The sequence below is a fragment of the Pyrgilauda ruficollis genome, unplaced genomic scaffold (assembly GCF_017590135.1).
Source record: "Pyrgilauda ruficollis isolate IOZ18807 unplaced genomic scaffold, ASM1759013v1 scaffold19, whole genome shotgun sequence".
NCBI lineage: Eukaryota > Metazoa > Chordata > Aves > Passeriformes > Passeridae > Pyrgilauda > Pyrgilauda ruficollis.
The window spans coordinates 4,340,319-4,364,083 of NW_024518095.1; the positions used below are offsets into that span (position 1 = coordinate 4,340,319).

Consider the following 23,765-nt stretch of genomic DNA (forward strand, 5'->3'; position numbering starts at 1 on the left):
TTTTTTGAGACCTCAGATATAAAACACACAAACGCACACGCCTCAGAAGTTCAGAGTGTTAATGCAAACACTTACTGCATTCACGAAGGTTATTCCCATCTGGGCAATAAGAGTGTTAGTCTTCTTTAGGGGGGTCTGAAAAGAAAGTACCAGAAAGGTATCAGCTAAAAATGCAAGGATGCCAGGTAAAGCCAGGGACTTGAAGCAGGCTGCCTGGAAAAAGGCCCAACACCACAGTTTTTACTAACTACCCCGGCAAGACACTAAGAGTGCCCTTTCCTTCTCGCTAGGGCCTGGCGTGGCCACAGCGATTGCACAAGCGAGCACAAGTGTGGAGTGTTTACAGGGGGATCTGCAGCGGCTGTCCTAGAGGCCCCAGCCCCGGCGCAGCCGAGCCCCGGCGGCTCGGCAGAGCGGCTCATCCCACCCGTGGCAGCCCGGCCGTGACGCTCCTTCCGCGGGGCTGCTTGGCCTGAGGCCGCAGTGAGCCCCTGCCCGGCTGCGGGCTGGGCCCAGCGCGACCCCGAGCGACCCTCGTCCCACACCGCGCCCGCCGAGCTCGGTCTCGCCGTCCGACGGCCCGGTACGCGAGCGGAGCGGAGGGCGAGCCCCCCTCGCCGCGCTGCCGCCAGCCCCGCGCCCCCCGCCGCAGGGTTACCATGCCGCCCAGGCAGACGTCCTGGTCGTCGGTGAGGATAAGCACCACGTTGGGCCTCCGCGCCTGCCGGAATGCCCGCGCAGGGCCGAGCAGCAGCAGCGCGGCCAGCGGCAGCGCCCGGAGCAGCGCGGCGAGGGACGCGGCGAGGGACATGGCGGGGCCGGGCGGGTCGGGGCCGCCACAGGCGCGGAGCGGCCGCGGAGCCAGAGCAGCAGCGCGCGGGCCCGCCCCGCCCCCGGCATATGACCCGGGAGCGCGGGGGGGCGGAGTCACGTGGCCCGGGCGGCAGCCGCGGCCCCGCCCCAAGCCCCGCCCCCGGCCGCGTGCGGAGGCGCTTCGCAGGCGTGACCGCCGCGCTCGCTGCCGAGGGGAGGTAAACATCCGCGGGAGGCGTGCCGAAAGGATACAGCCGGCTCCTCTGGGCAGAACAGCGGTCATCTCAGCCAAGCAATAGCGCGAGAGACTCAGCCAAGCAACAGGCAGAGACTGATGTACAGGAAGTTCCACCTGAACATGAGGAAGAACTTCTTTACTGTGCTGGTGACTGTGCACTGGAACAGGTTGCCCAGAGAGGTTGTGGAGTCTCCCTCACCGCAGATATTCAAGAACGGGCTGGACGCAGCCCTGTGCAATGTGCTCTGGGATGACCCTGCCTGAGCAGGGAGGCTGGAGCACTCAGCCTTACCCTTTCTGTGATTCTGTCCATTCCTGACCTGAGTTAGTCGCGGCTGTTACCCGTGTGGCCGGCTCTCCCTGCACCGCCACCGGTGCCGCAGCCAGAGCCCGGCTCTGGCGGCCGTGCGGACCCCGCCATCCGCTCCGGGTTGCAGGCGGTGTCACGGGACCGGCCACAGCACAGGTACTGAACTGCTGGCAAAACCGGGCCGCCCCTCCAGCGGAGGAGCAGGAGCGGGACGGCCGGCAGGCCGGCGGTCACCTCCGTGGCAGCCGCACAGCGCACGGTACCGCGCCCGGTGTCGCCGCCCCGAGGCGGAGCGAGGTCCCCGCCCCCGGCAGGTGCAGCGCCCCCGCCCCGGCCTCTACCACGGAGCGCGGGGAGGGAGCGGAGCCGGGCGGGTGCTCCTGCCTGGGCTCTCCGGCCTCTTCCCCTTCCCCTGCCCGCCCCTCCCCGGCGGGTGACCGTGGGACGCGCCGAGCCCGGAACGCGGCGGCGGCAGTGGCGGCGCGGAAGATGGATGCGGCGGAGGCCGGCGCGGGCGGCAGGGCGGGCAGCAGCGCCGACAGCCTGGCCGAGGAGGAGGAGGAGGAGGACGAGGACGAAGCGGGTCCCGGCAGCGGCCGGTCCAGCCGCACCTCGTCGCTGGTGAGCGGGCTGCTCACCGAGCTGTACAGCGCCGCCGAGGCGGCCGGCCCCTCGGGCAGCGCCCGCTCCCGCGCCCTCCGGGAGCTGCAGCAGCGGCCGAGCCAGGTCAAGTACCTGCGGCTGAAAGGTACAGCCCGCCCCGCCCCTGCCGCCTCGCTTTTCCTCTGTGCCTGCAGGGGAGTCCTGCCCGAAGGTGCCCCCGTGCCTGCGCGCACGTGTCTGTATATATATGTCCATTTCCAGGCTTTCTGCATGGCCCTGGCTCCCAGAAGCTTCCTACGTGCTGTTAGCTGAGAGCTCCTTTAGACTATGGCCTCCTGTGCTATTCGCCCCTCTTTTGTTTCAGGTGCCCTAGGAGCCGAATTAGGGTCGTCTGCTACTAGTTTCTGTGACAGCCTGCCTAAGCTTTTGTGTTTCTGCGAGTTTGGGGCTTTTCCCCACTTACAGTAATGAATAAATGTCCAGTTTCTTTCTTTTCTTTCTTTTTCTCTTCTTTCTGTTCTTTCTTTCCTCCTCTTTTTTTTCACTCAGTCCTTACTTTCTGAATCTACTAGAGATGCTACACATACAGTATCGTAAGAGTTTTTCTCAGAGCCTTTTAGTTCTACTGGTCATAAACTAAATAAAGCTTATTTGGAGGTCGACATGTCTTCCTAAAAAACAAATAAATAAAGGAGTGTAATTAAAAATGTAAATGCTGGAGTCAATCAGAATCTAAATGAAATTTTCAAAGAATTCTTGTGAAAGTTAGGTAGCCTCAACAGTGCATGTTTGTGAAAGACTGAGACGTGCAACTCCAAGTTGATCCAATGAAGAGGAAAAGAGAACAAAGGCCTCTTGTCTCCTGATGTTTAATCACTTTTGCTTTTGATGAGGAAAAACCCAAGAGGTGACTAAATATGCCTGGTTTTCAGAGCTGTACAAACAGCTATCTGCTTCCGTGTTTGGCTTCTTAATGAGATGACACGCCTTCTGATGTTACTAGGATGTAGCTCAAGTTCTTCTGTGTGTCCTTTGGCAACCTGCGACTCAACAGGAAATTTTCTTGTTCAGAAATATGTTTTGTGGTGTTTCAACTCATTAGTTTTGCTGCCAAGTTACTGGTTTTTTGACTGGCACAGCAAAGCGGCACAAGTGGAAAAGAGTAAAACTCACCAGACAGCTCCAGTGGTGACTGTACAAATTAGTACAAATGCAACTTTTTACAACTTTTTTTTTCTGGTGTTTTTTTTTTTTTTTCCAAATCCGTAGATCTAGTTTTAAATTACTTTGCCTTATACAGGTGGTTGGGAATTTAGGAATTGCATCTGAGCAGCAGGTGCTGAAAGAGCACAGTGGCTGTAAAATACAGAATTGTTTTTTCAGTGGCTCCCCCATCCTTGAAATCAGAATTTTCACTAGCCCATGGTTGATGGTCATTTCAGCCTAATTTGTCCTTCGCTTTAAGCTCTCCAGAACTGTTGAAAAAGCTTTGCCACATGAACTGAGCTGTTTACCATCCCACTGATAGTAGCTTTTCCTGGATGCGTATATATTTTTGTCATTAGATCAGGTTACTGAAGAATGGATTTTTTTGGATTGATTTTTTTTTTGGATTGATTTTTTTTTCTTTCCAGCATCAGGGGTTGCACTGAAAGTGATAGTTTGAAAAGTTAGCTGCAGGGAGCAGGCAGCTGTATAGATGCTGGTGGCAAGCTGTACCAGGCTGTTACAGGGAGGAGCTGAAGAGGTCAGCATGTGATAGGCAAGACCCAGGATTGCACTGGTGGGGGGAGCATCTGGGAACAGAGCAGAGGACTCAGAAAATGAATGGACTTTAGACATCTCCCAACAACTCCCTCTTCTGGTCCTGAAACTCACCTCATGGGGGGACAATAGAAATATTAGAACTAAGCTGAGACATTTTGATGAACTGGAGGGGTCTTGTGGCACTATAATTGGCCGGTGGAGATAACTGAGGCCATGACAGAAGTCATCTAGTTGCATCTTAGTGGAAAGAATTTCCCACTTAGAGCTTATTCTGAAGTTGCATTTGTAGCTTTGCAGGCAGCTGCTTGAACATGTTCTCGTGTCTGTTACAAATGTATATCTTGTCCAGGCAGCTTCTGGAAGGTACTGTATTTAAAATGTATCCCCTGGTTGCACTATTATCAATATATTCTGTCTATGTCTGTCACGTTCTTAGAAGTTTATAACAGTACATTTGTTAAGATTGATACTCTGTGTAATATATCAAAATACTTTTGTTTAAAAGAAAATTAAAGACTTTGGCTCAGATTCTGAAAGTGTTTATAACTGGGAATTACCCCAGTCAATAGAACATGTCATTTATAGAAAGCTTGTATTTGTAAATGTCTGTGGGGCAAGTGCCTTTGCGTGTCAACTACAATAAGCTGTTTGTGAATCTTTTGGCATGTACTGAAGTTGTTTTCTCTGCTTGTTGGCAGATGTTGATGAATTAACAACTATAAAACGAGAACTGAATTACAGAATTTCCGTTCAATCAGCAAAGTTGCTCCGTCTTCTGAAGCAGAAAGACAGGCTTGTGCAAAAAGTGCAGAAGAACTGCGACATTGTCACAGCTTGTTTACAGGCAGTTTCCCAGAAACGTTGTAAGTACTTTCTGTGTACTAGTGTAAATAGTTTGTTTCATTAATGAGGGCAGTGTTTCGTTTAAGCCCTCACACTCAATTTAAAGTCAAGAGGCCAGGCTGTGCTATTCCTTAGTTATGATTGGCTCCTAATGATGTCAGTAGTACCTGGAAACAGGCAAAGTTCAACTAGCTCAGCTGGGTAAGCTGCTGTAGCCTCAGCTGTTAATTCTGTGTAACTCCTTCCTACCAAGTTGATCCAAGGTGAAGAGTATTAGTAAAAGCAAACCTACTTCCCTCAAAGCCCTTTATCAGTATCAGTGTTTTGAGGGTTTCTGAGAGATTGCATGGGAAAGAGAGGAAATGTTGTTCTTTAATTGTTTAGCCTTTTTTTTCCTGCACAGTAAAACCTTTTTATTTGACTTGGCAAGGTTGTCATCTTAAAATAGACTGAAGTGCTTTTTGGTAGTTCTTCTAAAGTAAAACTTCATGTAACCTCATATGTAAGAATAAATAGAAATTATGCCTTTGGAAAGGAAGTGTGAAAATAACCTAATGTTCTGTCTTATTTTTTCATTAACATGCAGCATGACAGGTACAGAAATGTTCAGGTACGGTAAATAAAGCATGGTCTTTTCATAAAAATGTCTGTAGGAGCTTTGAGGTGCATGTAAAGATTATAATAAAATAATTTTACTGTAGTGACATGTGCTAATGTAGTCAAGGTAAGAGCTTGTGTATTAATGTGAAACTTAATTTTTAAGCATTTAAAATCATTCCTTTGTTTTACTTAAACCTGGCATGAAAGTTCTTGGCTGCCATCTATGTGGGCATATTTCTTCTCAAAAACTCCTTTCTTAACGTCAGCTTGATGACCAAGGCCTCCATGCCACCAGTATGGAAACATATAATATAGTCTGCTTTTAAATGAGACTGCTTAAATCCTCTACATATTTAGAGGATTTGACTGTAATTCTGAATGTTTTTTTTTTCCCCACATAGTGGAATGTCTGTGTAGAGGTAGAACTGTAGTTTTCAATTAACCTCGAGTTCACATTCAGCTGTTTGAATGCTACCATTAAGCAATCTATACAGACCAATTGCAAACAAATACTGTTTCATGAAAAGATGGAAATTCTGTCTGACCCTTTTTGATTACTGCTTGACAAATTAACTCCTAGTGGGAATTTCAGTTAGTTCGGAAATTACAGGGCTAATAAATTTGATCTCTTGTTTTCTGGCATAATTTTTATGATGATTCTACAGATAGAAAAAAACTGTTAAAAAAACTCTATGCTCAAAACTGTGTGCATTGTCTGAAAGTTGAGGATCTGTGAGTTTTGCAGCTCACACAGGGAGCCATTGACTCCTCAGTCACCTGTGCTGGCTCTTGGTCTCTGCTGCATGCACAGAGGAGGCCTGGCCCCCTTTGAAGCTTTGGGAGCCCACATCTGACTTGCTTGTGCTTCGGGGCCACCAAGAGCCAGCACAGCACCTGCAGCACTTGAACTCCAGAGTGGGTAGAGTAAATGTGGAGGAACAGTTGCCAGGGAGAGCTTCATAACTTACTGTGTTTCTCATTGTGCTGCCGACCCTTGTCCTTAGAAGGTGATGCTTGTTTTGCATTCAAAAGGTATTACCATAGGAAATAAAATTCACTGCAGAGTCAAATGCATTTTGGTTGGACACACGAATGTTCATGACTATTAAAGGAATGATAAATTCTTCTGTAGAATATGTGATAAAATCAGTACACCATGCAGTACTTCTGATTTGTAAGATATATGAATGAAGAGTTTCATTTTAATAATCCTTTTTTAACCCAAATTTAAATAAATTCTCCAATGAAGAAAATTAGTAAGAAAGAAATCACAGTGATGGCCTCGTGGCAGACATGGTACTTGTTTCTCTTACTCTTGTGATTGTGACTTATTTGGGGTAAGAAAAGATATATGTTTGTCCGGAAGCACTATGAAATATTTCAGTCCATATTAGAAACAAGCAGAGTGCTTTATGCACTTAATTACATCATTTGAGGCAAGCAGAATTCAGTAAAAAACAATGAGGTTTTGCAGCTGTCATCTAAAGAGTACATGAAAGACATCCCTTGTGTTTTATATATTGACAGCTTGCTTTCATTACTAAATATATTTTGACTGATCAAATTGCAAACCAGAAGTTCCTTCAATCACAAATCGTGATTGGTTTTCATTAAAGCAAACCCAAAAGTCCACCAACAAACAACCCAAACCAAAACCATGTATTATCTATAATTTATTTAGAAGTAGAAACATCCAGCTTAATTGTAAGTCAGTCTGGCTGGAAGCAAGCAGGAATGCTTAAATCTGATTCAAAATAAGCTGAAGTTACAGAAACAGAGAGTTTGTTCATATTCTCTTGTATTTTTAATGAAGAAATAATTTTAGTAGAAAATTTCCCAGCTATAGAATTAATTTCTCTGTCATAGCTGTGTCGCTATGGTGGTGCTGTGTAACTGTAATAACTTTAAATGGGCATCATGCTGTGTTCAGAAAGATCCTTAGTATACTTTCTTGTGATACTTGTTTAGAAGCTATGGTTAAAGTATTAATCTTCTGTTATTTGAGCATTGCTTCCGTATAGAATTTTCTAAGACAACAATAAACATTTGCTTTCTAGCTTTTGGGTTTTTTTTTTTTTCTGGTTTGATTTAATGCAGAGCCAGTAGAGGGAGACAGAATATTTTATTTTGTGCAGAACTAGAGGTGTATCTCTGGTTTTGATAAGGATGATAAGCCATCAACCATCCTTAAACATGAAGGGAAATGCTTTAGAAATGTGGTCAGGCAAGAATTGGATGAAAAGGTTTAGAATCAGATTGTCAAATAAATGTTACTCTCAAAGGAAATATTAGTTTCCTTATGTGAAATAGATTGAAAACAGTGACAAATAGCTTTTTAGTTATAACTGAGGTCATTAATTCCTACATGGTTGTCAAAGCTATTCAGAAGCTCCTGACTAAATGAACTGAATGTTTTGGAATCCAACTACAGAAATTCAGGGGGTTATGCCTCAGAGTGCTAATTGGACAGAAAGGCAGCATGAACTGGCATCATCTGGGCACAGATTTGTCCCCTATATGTCCCCTGAGCATGAACAGTTTCCTGCTAGAAGGCTGAGTTGTAAGTCTACTCAATTTCTGTGATTTCATGATTGATTTCATTCTGGGTCAGGTGTCTTGCAACATGGGGCAAGTACTTATGTACATATGTAATAATGCATGCATATCAAATTTTGCCCGTGACTCATCTGTCTCTTCCCACTCACTTCCCTGTACTGTTTGATGTGCTGTTGCAGTTGTATAAATATGCTTTAACCTGGACCACCCCAATTGCTCTGGTTTAATTTTTTTATTTCTTATGAAGACTTGAATTGCTCAGTGAATATTGCTGCTCTGGCAGTTTAGTGGAGGTGGGCTGGGCACTGGTTAGGATTTTCTGATCTGTTCTGTGTCATGCTGGTTTGCCAAGAGTGAGGTAATGGAGCAGTTAGAAAAGGAGATAACCTGTATTTAGTGATGCTGGAGCTTGGCTCAGTGGGCATGGTAGCTGTGTGCTTGGTCCATCAGCTGCACTGGGCCACTGGGTAGCAGTTCTTTTGGTCTGGATGGTGAAGTTCGCCTGCTGGTCCCTTGGGATGGGCATGCACAAGGCAAAATAGCTTTAGATCTAAGTGTGCTCTGAACTGACTTGTTCACTGTTACCCAGCATTATTAATAAATTGTGTAATTTTGGAAAATATTACAGAAGAGCTCTTCAAAAGAGCCACGTATAGTGATGAATATAATATTAAATGCCATTTGACTAACATACTTTTTTTCAGCTTCAGCCAGCAAAGATTGTGGAAAATCTGAAAGCTTATTAAATTGCAGTTGGAGCCTGGGCTAAGAAGGATTACTTTTCTTTTAACATTAGGCTTGGAGGAGAAGAACTGCAAACCTTCCGCAATCTTCATTGCTGTGCATCAGGGCATTAGGAAATGTTTCAATACGAGGTGTGTGTCATGTTTAGTATTTGCTGGTATAAATTAGACTGTGTATTTAGAGTATCTGTTAGTTAGACTAGGAGAGAGTTTGAGTGTTGTCAAACATAATAACAGCTGTGTGGAACACAGACTGGCAATAATCACTAACAGAACAATCCCGAGGAGTTTTTAGGCAGTGAATTCCACGGTTACTTTCTTTTGATGAGAATATCGTCTTGGAACTGGTCTTTGAGCAGCACAGCCAGGATGCTGGTTCTTGGGGAGTACTTTAACAGAGCAGCAGGTCAGTAAAGTTCTGGTGTAGCACTGTGTCCCATCCCTCTCATAGGATATTCTCTCTAGAGCTATTCTCTAGAAAGCTATCAATGTAGTACCCAGATTTAAAGTGTAATTGTGCTGCTGATGGGATGTGAACACAGAGTATGATCTTGCAAATAATGAATTTTGACATCTTTGATCACTTGACGTTCAGTAACGTTGGTAAACCCTGGGGGGAGAGACCACCCAGGGCACTGTCTCCAGCCACCTCCTCAGGATGATCTGTGCTAGCCCCAGAATGCTGACTGGTGTGTGAGTCAACAGAAGCCCTTGTCAGGATAAGTAAAAATATTTAAATTGACTGCTATCTTCTCTTGCTATAAAAACAAAGCTGTAATATCAATTCTAAATTGGCAAACTGTGCAGTCAGTTTCCTACAAACCTGGTAAATTGTGTGATTGTGCAGATTTGATACCTCTCAAAGGCCACTTTGAGGCTAATTTCAGTTTCTTAACTCCTAAGGTGAAGTTTCTTTACTTTTCTGGTGTTGAAAAGATAATTTTTTTTCTTTCCTTTTTCTGTGAAAGAAAGAGGCTGGATTTGCTGTCTAATTTGGTCATATATCAGCTGAGAAGTTCTTGTGGTCTGTGTCACCGCAGAATATCAGATTCAAAAGGTGACAAGAACTGAGTGTTTGGAGTGTTATATTAGAACATGGAATCCTCACTTTTGAGGGAAATTCTGCTTTAAGGATACAGTAACTAAAATATCTTGTTCCAGCATGAAATAAAACACCCACTCACAAGAGTCAATTGCTTATGAAGCAAAATTCTGAAAGTTTGCATTTCAAACTAAAATGCTTTGTTCAGATGCCTTTTTAATTTCATATTATGTAATGAGCTATTTTCAAGTAAGATGATAAGATGTTTAATCCTAAAAAGAGTCAAAATCATGCTTTTAGCATTTGGGAATCTATTTTTGTCAAAGATGAAATTTTGATGTGAAGGACTTTGCTTTCCACAAACTGATATTTTATGTCAGACCTTTCCATTAAAGTGGTTTCAACCAACTATATTACAGAGATCCTCTTGGGAACATTCAGCAAGCCATCTCTGCAGCTCACTCCCTGGCTGCTCAGCCTGGGATTGCAAGGCTGTTAGGGAGCTGAGGAGCCCACATGCATTCCTAAGCCATATGTTTTCCTTCTGAGTCTGTAGGGTAACGTTATATGAATACTTACTTTCCTGTGTCACGTACTTTCCTAACTACTTTGTCCCTAACTCGCACCACTGAAGTGTCTTATGTCTACTAAAAGGACTTCTCAGCTTCCTCAGAATACCATCTCATAATTGGCTAAAATTTGAGCAATTCTTGAAAATGGCTTTTATCATGGGCTCCTTCAGCAGTATTCTTCAGGATTTAACTAAGCAAACTCTCTTGGTGGCTGCTTCAACTAATGTCAGGAGACAGAGGCAAGATAACCTTTGTTAAAAGCCCTGGGAGTCTGTTTCAAGTGACTCTGGGCTGTGCTCAGTATCAACACAGGGGATAAGACTACACCTGACTGGCACTTTTTTCTTTTAAGTGTCATTCTACTGCTACTGTTATTGGGGAATTGGCTGTACTCAGAGCTGGGGTCTCTGCTGCTGTTGAATTCCTGGGGACAGTGTGGAGCCTGCTGCCTAAGAGATCATTGTGTCCTTGAGGAGGGTGCTGCCTTCTGGCTCACTGCTGCCAGTCATTTTCCAGTTCAGTGAGCTGCTGTGTCTGGAGGGGTGAGATTTTCCTTAGAAAGGGAAATGCTGGGGGTCCAGGGCTAGGTGGAAGCTGAGCAAGATGAGCAGCTGACCTCAGGGCATTTGTCTCTGAGAAGAGAGAGCCTTCAGTTGCCTGTTCACTTCTGCCTGTTGAGCATCAAACTTGGCCCCAAATGTGCTTCACACAGAAACAGGTGGCTGCTCTGAGACATACCCTTCACTCATAGCAATGCGGTGAGACCTGGGAGACCCTGGTCAACCAGCTGTGGTGTCCCACTTCTGTATAAGCTGTGGGTCCTGTGAAATGAATAGCCATGCTCCTGCAGCCTTCCATCTCACCCCACTTTGAATGCTTGCCCTGGGAGATGGCAGACATCTGGGGTGAAGGTGTAGTGGCTAAATTGGCCTGTCTGAAGTGTGTTGTGTAGATGTGTCCTGTAGTTGCCTCAGCCTCTAAAATAAAAGGTGCACCCTGCAATGGCCACCTGAGATGGTGAGAGAATCAGCCACTGACTATCTAACTATAAATAGTTCTATTTCTTTCCTCCCTCCCTTTCTCCCTTCCTCCCTAATAAATAGTTCAGCAGTATTTTTTTAATGATGTAGAAACTTGATGGGGTAGTAACAGCTGGATGTGGTTACAACATAGAATAATATTTTGCAGAATAAGTATTTCATTGTTTATCATGGAACTGAACAGTAAATTCAGTAAATAATCCTGTAAGCAATAATCTGGCTGCTTAATCTAGGCCTGGTTTGCAACAGAAAATGCAGATTGTTTGGTATAGGGATGTACAGATCACAGAGTCACGATCAAATTCTTGTCCTGCAGCATTTGCTGTAGGATGTTGTAACTATCCTTTGTCAGCGTGCTAGCTGACAAAGTGTGACAACAATGAAATTGGTTGAGTTAGTGCTACGCTGGAGGTTGTGTTTATTTTGGGTATGCATACAACTTGGAGGCTAACTGCTTAGCTGCTTCTCCATATATTTCTATATAACAGTAATCCTGTTGCTGTTGCAAAGTCACAGTTAACCTCACAGGATTAGCTTTGTAATGCATGTAGAATTTTGACTCCACTGAATTACACTTTTCATAACAGCTGTGCCATGAGAAGTTGATGTATTAGAGAGTGCCTGTTATATAAAATACTTCCTTACTATTAGAAATCGGGATTAATGCAACAGATTGTGTGTGGAGCTTTTTGGATTGCTTATCAAGCAATACTTGTAGTATTTCTGTACTAATTTGCCTGGAAAAAGTGGCTCTCAAACCAGTGATCTCTTATTTCTCTGGTACTGCAGTGACTTTGGAAGGTGGGATTTGATTAGCTCAAATTGAGGAGGCATGCTGCAGGAAGGATGCTACTGTTTGGAGACAACCAAGTCAGAACAGCCTGTTCTCTGTCTGTAGTCCCTGTCAGTCAGTCATGACAGTAGAAATAACTGGCAGGCACTGCTGTTCCCTCTGCTTATTTGCAGCTATTCAGATGGATACCTGATCAACGGTAAAGTTTGTTAGTCTAATAGCTCCCTGAAAAACTGGAAAAGCTTTTATTCAGTCACCCAGGCATTATTGTGATTAAATGAGATGAAGTGCCAATTTCCACATAGGTTCAGGAAGAGTGTGAAACAGCTCATCCTGCTGCAGCCCAGCAGCTGCATGTCTGCCCTGGGGCAGGGCAAGTGTTGGCCGTGGGAACAGGAGAGGGGTGCAGGGCCCAGCTGAGCAAAGGGCTCAGCCTGCGTGTCTGTGTGCTAAAGTGTTCCTGTGCTTTGCTGCGAGGCGTTATCAGCACCCAGGCTATAGCCTAGGAGTTCATTGCACTAACTGGCAATTTGCAAGGAAGCTGGCTCCACAACCAGTGGTGCCAAAGGCCACGGGGGAAGCAGTGATGTGTGAGAAATGAGCCTGAGTACATTCATATTTGACAAAACTTTACAGTTCTGAACTGATGGTAGATCTGCTCCAATACCTGCAGGTAGTGAGAGTCACAGCATCTGTGGCAAATGTTGGACAATCAAAATGTAAGGGTTTGTGTGTATAAGCTCACAGCAGGGGTGGCTGTGTGAGCTGCATAACCATAGTATCATATCATTTCAGTCTTTAATCTTTTTCTGACAAGCTTTTGGATGTGGAAGCAGCCTGAGAGAAAAAGTTCTCTTAGATTGTATGCATAGTCTTTCACACTTGTCTAGCTGAGCACTGCTTTTCTTTTATTCTGCTGGAGGTTACAGTTCTGTACAGGAAACGATGCTGTTCTTTTTTCTACTGAAATGCTCTCTTCTAAAAAAAAAATAAACCAACAAAAAACCAACACCAAACATTGTGAACTTATAGGAGGATTAATGGGGCTTCAGTGAAAATACCCAACAGAGTCTATTGCCTTTAAGTAACACAGATGTATTTTATCTCCAAATGGTACATGCTAAACATTCTTTGGTCGCATTAGCCTTTGAAGAAAAGATTTCCTGGATACTGAAGATCAAATGGAGGATAACAGCTGCTTGGGATAATTAGTGCTAGGAATAGACTGATTTATGGAGCATCAGGCAGTGCCAGCAGCTATGTTTCTGCAGCTTTGACATAGCTTTAAAAACAAGATGCTAGAAAAGTGGGCTGTGGAACTTAGTCTGTTTGGATCAATAGTCCTGGTTATAATTCTGCACTGGAGCAGCTCTGAAGGAAGAGTTAAATATGAATCTCAAATTTTTAAAATATTTTTCTCCTTGAAGCTGTTAATAACCTGAATCTGATTTACTGAGCAGTAAATGAGTGCTCCTCACATACCCTTGAAATTTACCAGAGAAGTCAAGTCTGTGTTCCATGTCCACCTTAAATCATCTTACTTACAAGCCTATAATTTATCTTAGTAAAATTTGGAACCTTCTTGCTATGTTTTGTCAGCAGTGAAACAGCTTCTAAATTTAGTTCCCTATAAATTATTGGTAACTTCCTAAAATCACAGAACCTGATCAACATGTTTTCTTTCCCATCCATACAATACATATGGCCAAATACAGACCATGAACAGTTTTTGGTTCTTGGGCTGGATTAGGCATCATTAATAGCTAATATTCTATTTTTGTGTGTGTGTTTGTGTGGTTTTTGTTGTTTGTTTGGGTTTTGGTGTTTTTTCCCAACACATTATTGCTAATTTCTAGTCTTATCCAATGCTCATTGGCAGAAATAGCTATTGGACCTTAAATCCTGAAGGAAAAATAATTATACAGTGAAACTAAAGGAAGTCAGAGTGGGGAGGTAATCAATGTACAGATTTTTTTTAATGTATATTAATCTGAAGAGCTAAATATTAATGATATTTGTAGTAGTATCTAGAGAGGTCTAGAAGTCAGGTACCTATTGAGCTGGATAAACTACATATCACTGGACAAATAGATGGTATGAGACTCTGAAAAACAAACTTAATGAGACAAGAATACTTGAAGGCTGGCGGAAGAAGCCCGTGTTTAAAGAAATGATGTGAGTTGTCTTGAGCTATGCAGTGGTATGTAAATAGTCAGAGCTTTGCTGTTAGCCAAAAACTCGTGCTTGTGTGGTGGTGAACATGCTCAAAATCAATTTTAATGGCTCTAGGCTTCAGTACTAAATGAGCCTTTGATTAATCCTAAACACATCCAATTCGATGAACTTGCCCTGTAAGCGTAAGCTATGAACTGAAGTTTTGTCATTTAGCTGCTGAGTCTAAAATCTTTGAGTAGTAGTGTTGTTGGAACTGATAACTATTTTCTCCTCTTCATCTCACAAACTTCATTAAAAAACTCTGTGTCAAACTTGCTTAAATGGCTAACGTGTATTTTTTTGGAAAGTGGAGGTGGTGATTTGAGGTTCCTTTGCTTTGCTAGCTTCTTCTATTTCCAGCACTTGGAGAATGTGCTCTGTGAAGCTACAGCCCACTTGGGAGAGGAAGAGGATTAGCTGTTCTGGAGGACTTGGAGTTGCAATAGCTTCACGTACATGCAGAACTTTCTTTATGGAGCTAGTGGCATCTACAAATGGGAACCAATGCATACATGATCAAAAACCTGGAGTGGTGGTGCAGGCCTTGCTATTGTCTGATCAAGGTTTGTGGTTCCAAGAGCTCTGTGGTGCTTTTATGAGCTTCTCCAGGAGTCAGCACCATTCCCCTGTCCAGAAAGGGTCATGTTCCTGTTCCTGTGGAGGCCATGTGTGCTGGGAGAGAGGATCCATGCTGGAAGCTGGACTCTTATCCTTGGGCAGTGCAGGACAGCCTGGCTCTTTGCTACATGTCTAATGAAAGCCTTCCATGAGCTGAACTTAGTCTTTACTGCATGTCCTTAGCATTATTGCAAATAACTATGAATCAATGTATAAAAACTTTGATGTATAAATGTGGTCCATTTCCATAATAATTCCTGACCCAAAGCAAAGAGATTTTGCCATTAATACTTTTTTTAACTTTGGCAATTAATTTTTAATCTAAAATCTTTCCAAGTGTTCTGTTTGTGGATAAATCTTGTCTTGGAGATATAGGATCATTTTCCTTTTTTTCTTTATGCTGGGCAGATAAAAATCCTGCTGTTTCTGATCAGTAATAGCAGTTCAGATCAATGAAGCTGGTGATTCACACTATAAAATTCAATTTGTATGCTAGGTGCTAAGCAAATAATCAGATTCTAATAAAGAAAGAGAAGTTCAATTTTAGATCTGGGACCTGCTATGACCTCCATTTTTCTGCAATATCATCTTGAGCATAACTACAAATCACACCTGTCAGAATTCTTTTTTTCATGTATTGCATTCATTTTTCTGCTGAGTTGATTACTTATTTTTTTAAATTACCATGTAGCATTTAAGCAGGATTCTGGAGTGTGAGTACTGGCCAAGACATGCATTTACTTCATATTGTTTAGCAAGGTTAGGAAACATTTCTTAACTTTTATAATCATACTTTTCAGCAATATTTTATTACATAGGCCTCTTCAACAGTTTATCTTCTTAATATATGCCTTACGTAAATAATGTTTTGAATTTCTTTTGTAGATACAAATAATTTCTGACAAAAAGAAGGTCATTTGCTCTCCTAAGCCTCACTTTCATTCATTACTTCATATTTAATTTAAAAGGTGTTGTCTCTATATTTTATCGGCCATGTAAGCATTGCTATAACTTTTATTCCAGTTGTTAACTTTGGACTTTATGTTGCTGGTTACTGCAGCAGTTAAAATATATTGTTACTTTAACTGTGCTTGCATGACACATCTTTTAGCTTGCTCACAAGATACAACTATCTACTATTGCTTTACTGCTATAGTTGGCATGTGAAGGCAATAAGTAATATAGATTGATTCTCCCCCTCCTTTTTTCTTCATCACTGTTCCTCAAGTGACAATTATAACTTCAGAGTTTATTTATGCATTTGAACAAAATTTAAAAAAATATAATAAGAAATCTAGATGCTATTGTTGAATTACAGACACACAGCCAATTTTACAACATCAAAATACCTATCCACTTATCTATAATTTTTCTCTGATTAAGAGCTTGTTAGAAGCATGTGGAACACAGCATTTGGAAGCTTCTGCAAGCTCCTTTTTTTGTTGGGTGTGCTTTTCTCCTTTTTGAAGACAACATATCTATAAACAAAGAATTAAACATAAAGTGGAATTCAGGGTTGGATTAATCACCTGTGTCAGTGTTTGTACATGTGTTTTCATGAATGCAAGTGTGTGTGCTTTCCTCATGGTCATTGTAGATCTAGTCTGTCTTCCTCTTGTTGCTTTCATATCCAAAACTCTTCACAACCGACTTTTTTCTCTGTTGTCCCATCCTTATAATTTCTTACTTAGTATACAAGCTTGGCTTCTGCCTCCTACCTCCATCCCACATGTGTTTTTAAACAAGTACATTTTCAATTTCCCCTCATGCTGACTTTTTTTTTATGGATGTTTCACCATATTGAGCATGTTGATGATTAAAACCTGATCTCTTAGCACTCTCATTGACCTTATGCACTCATGGTGTGTCCCTTGGAGCTCATCTCTGCCATGAAGGCCATAGAAACAGTAGCAGCTCTTATGTTAAGAGCTATGTCCACTATTGCTTTTCAATATCATCTGGCTGTTGACCTGTACTTCTCTGTCTGCTAATGTGTTTTGTCTTCTTTCTTTCTCAGGCAGTCTGAGGTTATGCTGTACTTGTGCAGTACCTTTAGCAACAGTGCTGAAGCCCAGAGTCAGGATTTATAGGCACTGCAGTGAATACAGATAGCTTTAATAGTAAATCAGGCATACTCAGTTGTGTAACTTTGTTGTCCTCTATTATTGGCATAGTAAGGTGGACTAACTGCTGTCTTGTGATCAAGCAAAATTAGTCTAAGTTCCTTTTTGTTCCCCCCATAGATAGTTCTGAGTTAAATCTCTGCCTTGTTCTTTCAGTGTAGCTATTGAACCATATGTTAAAAGTTTCCACATCATATCCGTTTTGTAATGTCAGTATGATTTTTGGTCTTTTTCCTGAAATAGTTGAAGTGCCTGTGATCTGTGCTGCATGATGTTTAAAAAACATGAGTCAGATTCTACTTTTTTCGAATTCTTTTAATTCTCTCCTTTTAAGTTCTGGGAACAGTCCATTCCCAGTGATGTGCCTGGAGTGAAATAAACCACCCTTTGCACCTAACCCATTGGCATTAGTTGCTGTCACTTGTGTGCTCAGCAAGTGAATTATCTGCAAATTTAAATTCTTCTGTTCTCAAAACTATTTTGACTTAGGAACTCCAGACACTACAGAATACAAGCTGGTGTGGTGTGAGATGGTGACATAGGAGAGTTAATAATTTGTGAAGTAAAGCATTTGAATATTAATATATTTAGTGTTAGTTTGATGTGATTATGTTGTAGACAGGTTTAAGAAAATCTTCTGGCTTACTGCTGAAGGGTTTTTTGAAGAACTCAGGGAAAACAGGAGCTTTTTGCTCTACTGGATCAAGTACAGATCTGGGAGATAGGTTTATGCAGTTCTGCTGTTGCTGCCTGTAGCTCTGGTACTATATAGATATTATATAGTACAGTTATGTATCTACAAATGGAAAGAGGTTATGAGTAGGTTCAGGGGGATTACAGGCACATCTGTATGTCTGTTTTAGCCACCTGCAATGCTTTTGAAGGCTTTCATATACTCACCTATGTGATCCAGTTGCATAAGCATCTTGTGCTACTCTATGAACATCCAAGGGATTGAGGGACTGCAGTCAGCCTTACCTGCACTGATTCACTGCCTAGGAATGTGGTGCCTCCCTAGATGGGAAACTGGTCATTGCAGCTCCATGCCATTGTGCTCTAAACTGCTTTCACAGTTGATTTCCAGATGTATTGTATTTTCAACTGCTTTCACTAATGCTGGAAAACTTTGGCATACTTCTCAGAATGTATCTGCCAGAAATTTCAAGAAGCAATATGACTATTATTCAACTTGAAAGTACACTTACTAGATGTAACTGTCCATCATTCCCAAAGAATAAATTATAACCTGCACTTGAGGGCAGGGGATGCTAGCCCTATTGAAGGGAACTTCTGCTCTCATCAGTCCTCTCCTAGTGTATGCACGTGTGTAGTACAGAAGGGAGGAGTGGATAATGTGTGTGGGAGGAAAAGGAAGAATTAGGTAAAAAATTCCACAACTAAAGATCCAAACAAAGAATCTTCAGTCTGAAGTTCTTGTGGCTGAATCCTGATTGTGATGGCTGAAGGATCATGCAGTGCATATGCAGTTGTGAGCATCTTACGTGAGTTACAGACTTGTAGATTCATTTCCTGTTGAAAGATATATACCATACTAAGCAGTACTATTTAAATTATTGTCTCTAGATTAGCCCTCAGTAGATATGGCTAAAAAACATGCAAGCAATATTATTTTTCACATAACTTACCTATAAACAAGAGAATTCCCTAGCTCCTCTGTCATAAGCTCAGCAAGAACAATGTGTGCTGTTTTAGTGCTTCCTTAAAAAGAAGGCTATATTAAAGTGTAATCACCATGCTCTCAGTTTTGGAAGGGGGAAATAAGTAATGAGGTTATGTGCCTGAAGTCTAAAGGAAGAGGAAACGTTTGACTAGCTGCATGCTTCCTTAGACTAAATCATATAAATTGTGTTGTCTGTTCCTGGAAATCATAGATGTTATTTCCTGTCCATTGTGTAGTTTATATCTGTGCTGAATACCTTTGTAGACAAGGATTGGCTCTGCAGCTTTTGTCTGTGATATCTAACATAGCCAGCTCTTGACCTCTTTTGTGACATTTGTGTACAGTCATACAAATGATGAGTAATGCAATGAAAAGGTTTAAAATATTACGGCTCTCTTGATGAGACTGTGATGTGTGAACATGCTGCACCATTTTCCTGAGCCGTTTTTCCTGCTTTCAACAAGTGTCTAGAATTAACCTTCTCTAGGCACAAATACAGTAGCAAAAATTTGGTTTTGTATTTTTTTCTGGAACCATCCTTTGTGCAGTAAAGACAACCCTGGATTACTTGTCTGGCAGCAGAAACCAGCTTGATGGCAGAACTGAATCTGTTAGTCCATAATCATGTTTCTCCTTCTGCAAAACACAAATTTCTCCATAGGCTCCCTTGTTAGGTGCTCCTGCAGCAGTGATGCAAACAGATACACAAAACAGTGCCTCAGGCTCTGTGCCCGGTGGTCCACACGGTAGGTGCAGGTAGCTGATGGATCACAGCGTGCACTCCCTGCACTCTGAGGCAGCACATCAGTCCCAGGGGCTGTGGACAGAGCAGGGTGGGTGCTGCAGGGGGGGATGCTCCCCTTGCAGACTCAAGTGGGAGGAGTGCTGGGCTGTGTCACCTCAGGCTTTTGTATTCAGGGGAACTTTTGTGTTCATGCTGTAGCACTGTTGTAGCTCCTGTGCCCCTGTGGTGTCAAGGACCCAACGAGCCAGAGACCTCTTTTCAAGCTGTCAGAGGTGGCTCCATCTTGTGCGTTGGAGGAGTGTGAAGCTCCAGGTGGGTTGTGCTTGTTTTTAGGCTTTTAGGATCAGGCAGAAGGAAGCAGGGCTGTTTTTTCAGAGGGGATGTTTAATAATAGAACATGCATAGAACTGGGTAGGATAGGAATTTTGTGCCCCAGTGGTGGAGATGGTTTAATGGGCTAAATGTATTTAAAATAGTTTTGCCTTCTGGGAGAATCTCAGACTGGCTTACCTTTTCTTGTCTCTAATGTGGACATATTTCATTCCATTTGTTTTCTCTTGTATACCGTCATTTGAAAGTGAAATATTTTTTTCTTTTGAGCCTCACAGTGAACTACAATACGTGTCAAAACAGATGTTGGTTTATTTGCTAACTTCTGTAGAGCTATTTGAAACCCTGTGGTAATAGGGTTACATTTTCTGGATAAATTTTTTGGGCTCTTTAAAGTAGTATATTGAGCTCTGGGGCTTAGCAGGCAGTGACCCTATGATTTGGTCAATATAACAGGCTTTCCCTTGTGGCTGCAATACATTTTTCTCCCTCATCCTATTGATATATATTTCTTTTTGATATTTGCTGTGTCCTCAGCTGCTGTAGTGCTGATATTTAAGTGTAATTTCCAAAATCCTCCTGGACGAATCATATTACAGTATTACTATACAATATATCTACTATATTTTTTCATGGGTACATGTCATTTTAAGTATTTTTGCTGACATTGGTGTTGAGAATTGTGGCAAATAAGCTTTCTTCCCAGACTTTGACTGTTTTACTGGGATGATGTGATGCAAATCAGAATTAAGAGAGGTCTCTACAATTTCTGTGAAATAAAGGGGAGGATGCGGAGTTCATGAGATACAGTGATCCAGCTGAAGATATCTTACCATTTTTATCTTTTAATTACATTCAGTCTTCTTAGCACACATCAGAAGAGAAGTGGTGAATTGTGTCTTCTAGTAATCCTGAGCTTGGGCAGTTAAAGCTCCATGCAAACAAATAGATTCTTTAAAAGTAGATTGCTCTGTGGCCCCATTTCTGCTGCCTGTCCTTCTGTTCCTGTTGCTGTCCCATCTGTTTGTACTCATTGTCCCTTTCTGGCAGCCTGTGTTTTACCTCATTGTCCCAGTGCAGACACAAGTGGGCTAAGGAATGGAGAGGTTTAAGGTAAATTGGTCAAAACCTGGCGTTGATCTTGGGACTGACCATCCTAAGTTTGGTTGCAACAAAGGAACAAGAATACACATAGTATTCTTAATTCTGGCCTTAAAATGGCATGTGTGGCAGATGGTGGTAAGACTGAGGTACCAGATGAGGAGGTAAGGTTTTTCAGTAAGTGACTCTGTTGTGTTGGGGGGAATACACAAACTACAGAAGGAGGAAATAAAGCAAAGTCTTACGTTGATTATTACAAAATAGTGGAGATGGAATATCTTGCCTAGCCAAGCGTTTTGAATTTTTTTCCCCTCAAAATCCTTTCTGAATGTCATCTGACATGTCAGTAAATGCAGATGAGGGCTTGTGGACATGACCAGACTTCCATGCACTGGTGGATCAAACTAGATGCATGGTGGTCGACATGTCCTGCCACAGGCAGATTAGAGGCTTTTCCTGATCAGTGATTAAAACCCAGTGCCACTTTTCTAGAAGGTAGGTTCTAGCCCTGAAGATGTGTACATTTATGCTTAATGGGAGACTTATCCCTGCATCTAAAATTCACATAATACTAATGATCCAGTGAGTCATCAGACCTATTAGTATGGCTTGGCTTCTTCATTTTGTCTCCTGAAGTTCGATTTTTGCACTTTTTCCTTCAGAATAACATCGTATTAATTGGCGTGCGGGAAAGCTTCTTAATGGTATGCTTGGAAGTATCTCTGTGCCTAGTCACAGTATGATTGTCCTGATTGTTTCCAGTTTTCTTGCAGAGACAAGATGACAAGTAGGAGAAATAGCAATGATGGGAATACTGAATTCTCATTTTGAGAGCTGGTTATCTTCATCAGCTAAATATTGATATCTTTCTTAGACCTGGTTTCTAATTGTTTAAGAATTGGAGGTAACGCAGTTTAGTGCGATGTCTGATTCTCACTGTCTGGATAATGAGTGGTTTCTGAAACTTTGGTTATGGCTTCCGAGACTTTGGGCAACAGCGTGTGGTGTTGGATTAGTCAGTCTTGAAATGATCCAAGAACGATGTGGTGCTATTTGCAAAAGGTGCTCAAGCAAGAGGAGAATAATAGTACAGAGATAATATGGCTATTTGTGTATTTAAATGTTGCTGTTTTAGTCCCATTGGTACAATCTGTACACCTAGGGAGACAAATTGATTTCAAATTTGATGCTTTAACCACTAAATCATCATCTCCAGCTGGCACTGAAATAAAGTGATTTGCATCATCTACATCAGTAGGGAAGTGTCACCTTTGTTAAAAAAAGAACCACCGACACACAGACTTAATTATCTATTCAGAGTGCAAGCTAACAGCTCAAATGTAGTGACTTTTCTCCAAAACTCAAGCAGATATTTAAAGAGGCATGATCAAAATCACACTTCTCTGAAAGCTTAACAGTGATTTCTAAAAATAGTTATAACTGATTTTAAAAAGAGGCTTGATTCTGTGTTTTATACTATGTGTCTTTTATATAATTAGCTTTGCTGCTTATCTGTTGCCAGTTTTCTCTTTTCATAATGTGACTGATCTTTTTAATAAAGGAGCAAAATGTTTCAAGGCTGCAGTTGTTGGCAGATAGACTGAGACTTCTGGTAGTTTGGCCTTTGAGGCTGACTAATGTGGTGTGATAAATCTGCTCTCCTTCCACAAAAATGCTGAGTGGTTTAGGTTATAAAAGTTATCATTATTTCAAATGCTTTTCCTTCTTGTCAATCAAACCACTAGTCTGAGAATCTCTGAAACCCTTTTAAGATGCTCTTAGGCCAAATAGCACTGGAAAATGCATCCAATAAAGTGCTTTTGAATAGCTTCTTTTGACTACTTGGTGCATGGCATATTACTTGTAAGTGCAGTTGCAATGTAGATTCACAGAAAAGCTGTTATTTTAGCTGAGGATTGTTGCGGTTCATGCAGAGGATGTTCAGGTCTCTTTGCTGGAGAGTGAAAAACAGAAACTGTGCAGCATGCTTGAAATGCTTGCTTGTGCTGCTGCTGGGGCTGTCGCTGAGCAGACCCCAGGCTGCCCTGGCACTGACGTGCTGTTAAACTCTTTGCTCTCCCTCTGCTCCGTGGTCTGGTAGTGCTAGTCAGATTCCTTCCCAGGACAGCTTTTTGAAAAAGGCAGCAGGATTATCTATATATGTCCAGCTGCAGGCCCGAGTACCACATGGGAAGACTGGCGGATTTTTAGCTCGTTTCATTCTCGGGAGAAATGTCAGTATTGCCGCCTGTGAACAGGCGTCAAGCGCGCCGTGTCCGCGTTGCCCGTGTCGGGTGCTCTCCGTGCAGCCCGGGGCTTGTGCAGCTGTCCTGAAGCCCTTTGGCACAGCTGAGCCCCACCGCTGCCGCCGGGGCTCCCTTTATTTCTAAGCAGAGCTGCTGCTCCCCTCGCCCTCTGCATTCCAGGTGGTGCTGGAGCAGGAGGAGGAGAGGCTGCTGGTTTATTCAGGCAGTGATGCTAGGATTGTGGGCGGGAACAGCATTTTTTTTTTTTTTCCCTTTCCCCTTTTTGTCTTTCTCCTCTCCTTGTCCTCCCTCTTCTCTCCGGCACTCGCACTTCGCTGTCTGCAGTGCGGGTCCCCGCACGCCATGCCCCCCAGCCCGCCGCCCTAGGGCGAGCCCCGGGCACCATGCGGCAGGACAGGCTCACGGGCTCGCTGCGGCGCGGGGGGCGATGCCTGAAGCGGCAGAGCTCGGGCGGCGGCGTGGGCACCATCCTCAGCAATGTGCTCAAGAAGCGCAGCTGCATCTCCCGGACCGCGCCGCGCCTGCTGTGCACCTTGGAGCCAGGTACCCGCTCCGGCCGGGCGAGGCTGCGGCTGCCGCCCCGTAAGCGGCTTAGCGGGGCGGGGGGAGCTGCCGGGGCCTCGGGGTCGGCTCGGAGAGGAGGAGGCGGCCGGCGGGCGATGAGGGCCGCGGGTAGGCGCGGGGGGCAGCGCCCGGCGGCGGCCCCGGCCCGAGGCAGATGCGCCTCTCCGGCCGCCGCTGCGGCAGCCCCGGCGGGGCCCGGCCG

At 43.3% G+C, this 23,765-nt stretch overlaps 2 protein-coding genes across 9 annotated transcripts in view; one reads left to right on the top strand and one right to left on the bottom strand.

Annotated features, from left to right (window-relative positions):
• The window catches only part of GNS (glucosamine (N-acetyl)-6-sulfatase), a 25,897-nt gene extending 25,065 nt beyond the window's left edge, over positions 1–832 (bottom strand). For 6 of the 7 annotated variants that reach the window (XR_005954958.1, XR_005954957.1, XR_005954956.1 and 3 more), the window contains exons 1-2: positions 659–831; positions 76–135 (exon numbers count right to left, since the gene is read on the bottom strand). Coding sequence is in view for 3 of the 7 variants with exons in the window: in XM_041465659.1 (XP_041321593.1) it covers positions 76–135; positions 659–811 (213 nt within the window). In the remaining 4 variants the exon portion in view is untranslated. Of the gene's footprint in view, positions 1–75; positions 136–658 lie in introns of all 7 variants that reach the window. The other variant, XM_041465658.1, reaches the window with a different exon arrangement.
• Positions 833–1,116: 284 nt separating this feature from the next.
• Positions 1,117–23,765, top strand: part of TBC1D30 (TBC1 domain family member 30) — a 50,857-nt gene continuing 28,208 nt past the window's right edge. For both annotated transcript variants that reach the window (XM_041465654.1, XM_041465655.1), the window contains exons 1-2: positions 1,117–2,109; positions 4,430–4,594. In XM_041465654.1, the coding sequence (XP_041321588.1) occupies positions 1,851–2,109; positions 4,430–4,594 (424 nt within the window). In that variant the 5' untranslated portion in view covers positions 1,117–1,850. The remainder of the gene's footprint in view (positions 2,110–4,429; positions 4,595–23,765) is intronic.